This window comes from Penaeus monodon, chromosome 11, assembly GCF_015228065.2.
Source record: "Penaeus monodon isolate SGIC_2016 chromosome 11, NSTDA_Pmon_1, whole genome shotgun sequence".
Taxonomy (NCBI): Eukaryota; Metazoa; Arthropoda; class Malacostraca; order Decapoda; family Penaeidae; genus Penaeus; species Penaeus monodon.
Window position 1 is genome coordinate 48,695,317 of NC_051396.1, and position 8,275 is coordinate 48,703,591.

At 36.1% G+C, this 8,275-nt stretch overlaps 1 protein-coding gene across 3 annotated transcripts in view; it reads right to left on the reverse strand.

Moving 5' to 3' along the window:
- Window positions 1–688: 688 nt before the first annotated feature.
- LOC119579023 (transmembrane protein 241-like) overlaps window positions 689–8,275 on the reverse strand; it is an 8,164-nt gene continuing 577 nt past the window's right edge. For 2 of the 3 annotated variants that reach the window (XM_037926727.1, XM_037926726.1), the window contains exons 2-7: window positions 5,712–5,835; window positions 5,235–5,447; window positions 4,100–4,255; window positions 3,284–3,411; window positions 2,866–3,010; window positions 689–1,841 (exon numbers count right to left, since the gene is read on the reverse strand). In XM_037926727.1, the coding sequence (XP_037782655.1) occupies window positions 1,629–1,841; window positions 2,866–3,010; window positions 3,284–3,411; window positions 4,100–4,255; window positions 5,235–5,447; window positions 5,712–5,804 (948 nt within the window). In that variant the 5' untranslated portion in view covers window positions 5,805–5,835 and the 3' untranslated portion in view covers window positions 689–1,628. The remainder of the gene's footprint in view (window positions 1,842–2,865; window positions 3,011–3,283; window positions 3,412–4,099; window positions 4,256–5,234; window positions 5,448–5,711; window positions 5,836–8,275) is intronic. The other variant, XM_037926725.1, reaches the window with a different exon arrangement.

The window sequence follows — 8,275 nt, forward strand, 5'->3', positions numbered from 1 at the left end:
TCTTTAACTAACTAATGTAAAAATCTCAGTCAAAGCAGTACACTTATCAGTGCTAAATACAGTATATACATACACATGTATTCATTTGCAAATTAATAGTCTCTCATTCCTTCAGCATGAGAAATTATAAACAACAGCAACTTGATGTTTCACAAATGCTATTACAAACAATAGGGATTGTCAAGTGTCTCAATAATTTGCATTGTACATACTGTAGATACACATATAAAAGATCAATATATATGAATAAAAATGTAAATACATTTGTACAAGTTTGGCCTCTCCCTAATTTTAGAGGGTTGAGGGAGGCATAACAGTGAACCTTATACAAGGCAGTCTGAACATGCATATGTATGGTTTGTTGTAAACTGTTAGTGAACTACAGGAAACTAACTTCTACTAATTTCACTGTAAAATTAACGTGGAATACCTAGGATGAGGCAATTAATAAAAACATTACCTTTTTTTTTAATGAGCAATTTAGCTTCATTTTATAGTATGCTTGACCTAGATGATGTTATGCAGCAATGATTACAAGGTGACTTGTTAGTAACTGGTGATACAACCACCAACTCCAGGTTCAACAGCACAGTATTACCTTGTAGAGGAACTCATCTTGGGTGTTATAATAAAATCCTTTCAGTTTACTTTACTTAGATTCTTAAGACATTAGGAAAATCAAAAAACATTTGTCTAATTTCATTTTTACTGACGTTACTGCCTGTAAACATGGTATAAAGAGGAAGAAAGGGACACGAGTGTCCCCTTTTAAAGCAATAAATACAACACTGAAATACAGAAGTCTGGGACTCACTGAAATTTTATGATTTCTAATGGTAACAAGAAAATTATGAACAAAGTACTATTTTCAAAACCTAGCATTCATGGGGGATATGCTTTGCAAATACTAAGGAGATTATGACATGTAAATGATCTATAATAAGTCACTTCCTACTACAAATTAGATATTTAATGAAATTTGATTATCTATATTTCCGTACCAGTGAGGCTTATACTGAAATCCTTGGAAAACTTCTTCTTTGTAATAATGATTGAATCTGTATAAGATTCCTTCACCTGCAGCACCAGACAATTAAATTATTGCTCTCACAGAGCACGGTTAAGTTAATGGAAATTACCGTCATGAATTACTGTCATGTTTTATATACCAGTTCCTGAATTTCATCCAAAACTTTAGGCCCTTAAACCACTCAATACATAATCACAGACAAACTCAAGCCTATTTCCATATTTCTGCATTCACACAAAATGTAAAGTTTGGTATAGGGACAGAAAGGAAGACATAAAGCTTCATATCACTAGGTGATGATGATGCAATGATCATTAACAAAGATGAGATGATATGCTCACATGTTTGCTTCACTGTCTTCATCCTATGTCGCATTAAATTACCACAGCACATTTTCATTGTCTATAATATAAAAATATCATATTGATATTAAATCTAAATAATTGGTAAAATATGACTATATAAGAGAAAACTCTAAAAATAAATTAGCACTTAAAAAAATTCACTTTATTTCTTTTTTATATTCTAAATAAAAACCATTGTATAACAAAAGTATCCAAAAGCAGCCCCTCGAACATGACTGTACCCTCATCACGCTTCAAACGCCTTCCCGTAACAGGTCCACAGATTCCTCCGTTTCATCTTCATCCTTTGGGACTGGGACCGGCACAAACACAGCAGATATTAGGTTGATGCACACTAGGACGTTGACCATACTAGTAGTCACATCAGGGAATGTTGCTAGAGCCAGCACAGAAGTAAGTAATCGTCCAACTGGATCGACGACTGAGAAGAGAGGATATCGCTTGACCTGTTAAGAAAGATTAAAATGGTTGGCATACATAAACTTCTTACTTCCTCATACACAGTATCACTTTTAAAAATCTCTGACATATCAATCTTTACCTCTCTGACTTATTAATATCTTTAAACACATATTTACAAAAGTTTCTGGTATCGTTGGGTGATTACACATGTAATATTCTTGAAGCTTAAGTTCCATAACTGACAGTGAAATTACAAAAGGCTTGATGCGATAAAGAAGGAATACAGGACAGAGAACTTTCTGGGGACAGTGCGGACTGAAGCCAAGGAAGAGCTCTGACACTCCGGACATTTCCAGACTGTCTTTGTCAGACTGACCTGTGAGACTGCAAATGAGTGAGTGAGAAGGCCTATCATTTCAACCTTTTATCTTCAATTTGACCTACTGAAGTGAGGAGAGGGTCTGTTTAGTGGTCTGCTATATATGCCCATTTGTTGACTCTTACTGTGGTGACTTTGGTATCAGTTCTTACTGATGTAGAACTGAATAGAGCTATGAACTTTTAGACCTAAGAACTCTATAGACCTAAGAACTCTACTGGCCTAAGAACTCTATAGACTAAAGAACTGTATGGGCCTACACAAAGGGTTTATGATCCTAAGCAGAAGTAGAAAGTGATGGCACTAAAAGTCAAAAAGTGTGTGATAAACACCACTTTCTGCAAAGATGGGTGAATAATATAACCTGTAAAGTTTTCCATTTCACTTGGGGGGGGGGGGATTCCCCTGCCCTATTTCCTAGTGAATATGTACATATGCTCTTAACTATGTATCTAGATATACATTTATTAATCTCTCTAATTATCAGTCAATTCCTTTATCCATCAATTCATCTATCCATCCTTGTAGTTATCCATCTATTAGTCTATCTCTCTATCTATCTATCTACTTATCTATCCATCCATCTGTCTATCTATCCATCTATTTATCTAAAAAAATAACTATCAATCTATCTATCTTTTGGTCTTCATCCATCCATTTATCTATATACCTTTCAGATTTTTTTTTACCTTCATCAATGTGAGATTGAGGAACAGGCCCAAAACTCCTGAGAAAAGGCAACCAGCATAGAAATCATAACGCACTGCATGGGGAAAGCGCAGAACTTCAAAAGCCTCCTCGAGGTACAGTGATGCAGGCGCCAACACAACAACACTGTAAAAGAAAATAAATCCGTTCTTAGGAATAGCTTTCGTGTGTTTTGAAAGAGGCTGTACCTTATATCAAGAAAGCATCATACTACTCTAAGGCAATTGTGACAGATTGTGGAAAAGGGGGAGGATTGTACATAAATTCACAAGGCAAGGGGTTTCATGACTCCAATACGATAAATCATATCCGAAATGAAGCAACTCTCATAAAAAGAAATTTATTAATTACACATCCTATTATCCTCTTTTCTTTCATCCTTTCAACAAAAATACTTACCTGAAAACATAGGAGAAGTAGAGTCGGTCAACGGCTGTGTATCGAGCATCAGCAATCTTGGAATGAAGGGTTTGTACTGCTACACATGCAAGATGCACCATCATCCAGAAATAAGGTGAATCTGAAAACTAAATTCAAAACATTAGTATATTAAAAAATCTGTTAGGGAGAAGAGAGGGGAGAGGGGAGAGGATAGGGGTAGGGGAAGGGAATAGCAAGAGGAAGGGAAGAAAAGCATAAGACAAAAACATAGTGTATGCTTCCTGGCATGAATAGGTGAAAAATTTTGAAACAGCTAATATCTAGATTTAATAGGTATTGCACTTTATTATATGTGACCTACTGACATGGTACTACTAAATAATAGTATTATATTTATGATGTCCACAGCTCACTTCAGACTCAGTGATTTTTTGCCTCTCACAGATGATATAATATAATGCTTTCCATTGACCAGTGGCATCAATGAGCTCTTTCACACACTGTGATCACCACAGCAAACTTTCAGCACAACATGGCCTTTTGTTATTAAGACATGAAAGGTACCCAAGACTCTATAGCTTGTTTCTGGTGACTCAACAAAGTAATCTTATTCTAGATAATTTCCAAAAATGTTATAACTCCCTTCTTATTCAAGGGTAGCATCATCCTCTCACATCAAATCCTCTAGACGTGTAGTCAAGGAGAACACATATAAGAAAGGAGTTGTAAAAATAAGATACAGTGAAGAAAAAATAAATCACACATCAAAAGAGAAAAATAGCTTTATCCTAAACATTAAAGTTTACATAATATATATCATGCAAAATCTCCTACCGTCATGTCAATGTCAGCCAGGACAGCTGCAACAGCTGTTCCAATGGTGATGAGACTGGCCCCAAGAGCTACCATGCCCCCTCCACTTGGTATTATCTCCATAAGGTACAGCATGGATCCCAGGGTGTTTTGCAGACAGAGGAACATTGGCACACTCTATGAGAGAAATGTCATATACTGCAGGACTCACCAGTGTATTATTATGCTCCCTATTTCCTATATGAAAGAAAAAGAAAAGAAAAGAAAAAAGACTATCTGAAGAATACTTGTAAAAAAGCTCTGCTTTACAGTATATAGTTCACTTTCATTTATTTTTTATCTCAAATAAATTATACAAAGAAAGTAAGATTCTCCAGATAACCACATCAAGTAGAAATGTAATAAGTGTGTCAACACCACGACAATGTTTTTTAAAGGTTCAGTTAACACATGAGAATACCAGCTGTCATTACAGGAAAACAAATATACAAAATCATGTGGTAAAATAAATAATCTTACACACCATATAAACTGTTAAGAAGTAAAACATAACACATGAGTTGCATACACATTACTGCAAAGCAAGATCACTCAAGTTTGCATACCTCCTTTGCTTTACTAAACTGAATTTCTGAGCTAGGAGCTTCTGCTTAAAATCCAAACTGATTCTAAAGGAATCGAAATGCATAAAATTGATCAATAAGACTACAGATGACTACACTGAGAAAACAAATCCTAAATCTGAAGAAAATTTCAGTAGTTGAGTATAACTACTGAATATTTCACTGCATTTCACTGTTTCCAAGAATTAAAGTTGCACTTCTCAACTTGAATTATGTGTAAATTTTAGTAGACCATATGTAAATAACATGCAGTCTTATAAATCTACTACTTATTTATGTATCTAAGCATCAATGTATTTACTATCTATCTGTCTATCTATCTATCTATCTACATACACACACAAACACACATACACAGGAACATATGAAGGTATGTAGCCAGGCAAGTACACACACACATGTGCACACAAACACACATAAAATACATCTAAACAAAATCCATTTACTAAAAAGCTTTAAAAACATATACATGTGATAAAGGATAACAAAATGTCCCTGTTGCTTCAATGAACTAAATACCAATAGGAACTCACCAAGTTTGCAAGCGCTTTTGAACTTGCAACAATACCGGCTGAGAAGAACAAAAATGACGGCAACAGAGAAATGAACCCTGCTTTGTCCAGGTCTGTGGAGGACACACTGAGGCATTTGTTTGAGAGAAGAATTCGCAACAAAATACCACCCACCAACGTCTGCCATCCTTGGAAGATCGTAGGGTAAGTAAAGTTTAAGACTGATAGCACATACTGCAAAGATACACACATGTAAAAGAAAAATGTTAGTCTAAGACAAATACATGGAAAATGGCAAATGTATTAGATTAGTCAAACTACAAATACTAAAATAATAAATGGTGATCTACTTCAAGCAAACTGAATAGCTGTTTATGACAAAAAAAAAAAATCACAACGTATTACCATTTGCTAAAATAAACAACATTACATTTGGAAACAAACAACTATTTTGTCAAGAGAGTTAAAATCAGAGAAAAAGAAAACAAGAGAACTTACCTTATTAACAAATATTGTTGATCCTAAAAGTATTAAATACACTAAAAAGTCTATGAGCTGCTTGCTGTGCGACATTTCTGCAATCTTTGGCATCTGGCTTGTTTGGGTAAACCTAAACAGCTATCTGTAAGCAAATGAAAAATAAAAGTTAATACTGATTTTCCTTGAACAATCATTTGAATTTTGTCATAAAAAAAAAGTAAATGAACATATATTTAAAAATGAAAAAAACAAAGAAGCCACTAACATTACCTTTCTTTACTTATGTGTCATATCATTTAAAATATAACAAATGACACAAAATTACGAAATTCGTTGGCTTTCCGACACAATGCCTCACATAACCATATCAAAATTCCCAATCAGAAGTTACTCATTAACCCACAATAGTACACATAATACCATTTCTTCCCCACTGAAACACTGTAACCTCACATTATCACTTTGAATCAGTGGTTTTGAAAGTGACAGGCACACCCTTGTTGCATATGTTATATACCATAATTAAATATAATTGGACAGGTTTATGAGATAATATGGAGTAATTTGACAGTGGAGTGGTGTGTGTGGGTGGGGGGGAGGGGGGAGGGGGTTAGTAATTGCACCTGGAGACACTGATACATTGATACATGCAGATGATGAAATGGGAGGTATGAGAAAAAAGATACCACTTATTCTGAATAGATCTTGAGGTGGACGGACGGATAGGAAGGAGGGTGGGTGCGTGAACGAACAGTTGGATGGATAGAATGAGTGAAGGGAGGGTTTACGAATAAATGAGTGGGTAAGTGGCAGGATAGATCGATGGATGAATTGATGGATCAATAGAGATGGATGAATGGGTGGAAGGATAAATTGATGGTGGACAGAGATAAATGGATAGATGGATGGATGGATGGATAAGTAGTTGACGAGTGGACAGTTGGACAGATGGATGGATCCATAGCGGGATGGATGAATAGGTGAGGTGAGGAAGAGTGGATGAGTTGAAGGGTGGCTTGTTGGGTGGATAGGTGGATGAATCAGTGAATTGATGGGCTGATGGATAGATGGAAGTATGGCTGAACAGGTGGATGGGTGGATGGGTTGGAGGGGCGGTGACTGGGTGGGTGGATGAATTACTTAATTGATGGGTGTAGCATACATGGATGGATGGATGGATGAATTAATGGCTGGCTGGCTGGCTGGCTGGGTGAATGGCTGGCTGGCTGGCTGGCTGGCTGGATGAATGAATGAATGAATGAATGAATGAATGAATGAATGAATGGGTGAATGAATGAATGGATGGATGGATGGATGGATGGATGGATGGATGGATGGATGGATGGATGGATGGATGGATGGATGGATGGATGGATGGATGGATGGATGGATGGATGGATGAATGGCTGGCTGGATGAATGGCTGGATGGATGAATGGCTGGCTGGATGAATGGGTGGGTGAATGGATGGATGGGAGGGTGGATGGATGGATAAGATAGGCAGATAAATAGATAGGTAGATAGACAGACAGATAGATGGAGGGATGGATGGGTTGGTGCATCCATGTTATAGGAACCTGTGCAGTACGGTATACAATACCATACTGCACAAGTATTGACATAGCATTTAGATTTACAATCAGCTCAATCCTGAATATACATGGGGGTTATTTGTCATTTGAAATGCCAACATCCACAACTGTTACGCGGGTAATTTTTGTGACACGTCCTACAGCTTTTTATGCTAGATTTTCTATATAAAAAGATATCATGGGCACACAAAGTAATTTTCTATACACCACCCCCCTCCAGCCGATAATATTTTTTTGGTATAAGTTCTAAAACTGTGTTGAATGGTTTTAGTGGGTTGCTATGATAAATAAGAAGAGATTGTAATGGAAAAAAAAAAAAATAGTTTTAATCACATCAAAGCGAATAAAACAAACACAGTATCTTGTCTGTGAAAGCTGTGATTCATATAATAAAATTCTACAGAAATTTGGCCAGGCATAGTGAGGTAGATACACTGTGAGGTAAGTGTAAAGTAAAAATAGTGACAAAAACAAGAGATGATATATCTCAACCTTAAAATCACAAATAATGCCGTTTAAATAAAAGACCTGAATGAAATAAACCACATACGGCCCTCTAGAACTTCAGCTCTCTGGCCTCAACAAAAATGTTTGATCGGTATGCGTTCCCCAAGTACACTTTTCTAAGGAGTACTTTGGTTCATTCAAAAACACTTCTCTGTTATATTCCTGCATGGATCTTTTCATATTTCATTACACCAACCAGAGGAATATCTAAAGAAACAATTATCAGTGATTCAAATAAAATTGCTTTGCCCATATACTTAGATGCGATTTTCACAGAGGGTTTGCTATATGGCTGTCAAACTTCAGTACTGCTCTTGCTTCAGGGTATAATCAATTTAAGTTTAATTTAATACTGGCAATATGCAAATGCTGCTTCCTTCAATCACTCAATTCTCTAGCCTCTTAATGCAAAGGTTGCACAATTGCATCACTGCGCTCAATTAGTTTAGAAGGGAATCCCAAATTGTTTCCAGTGCTATAAGTC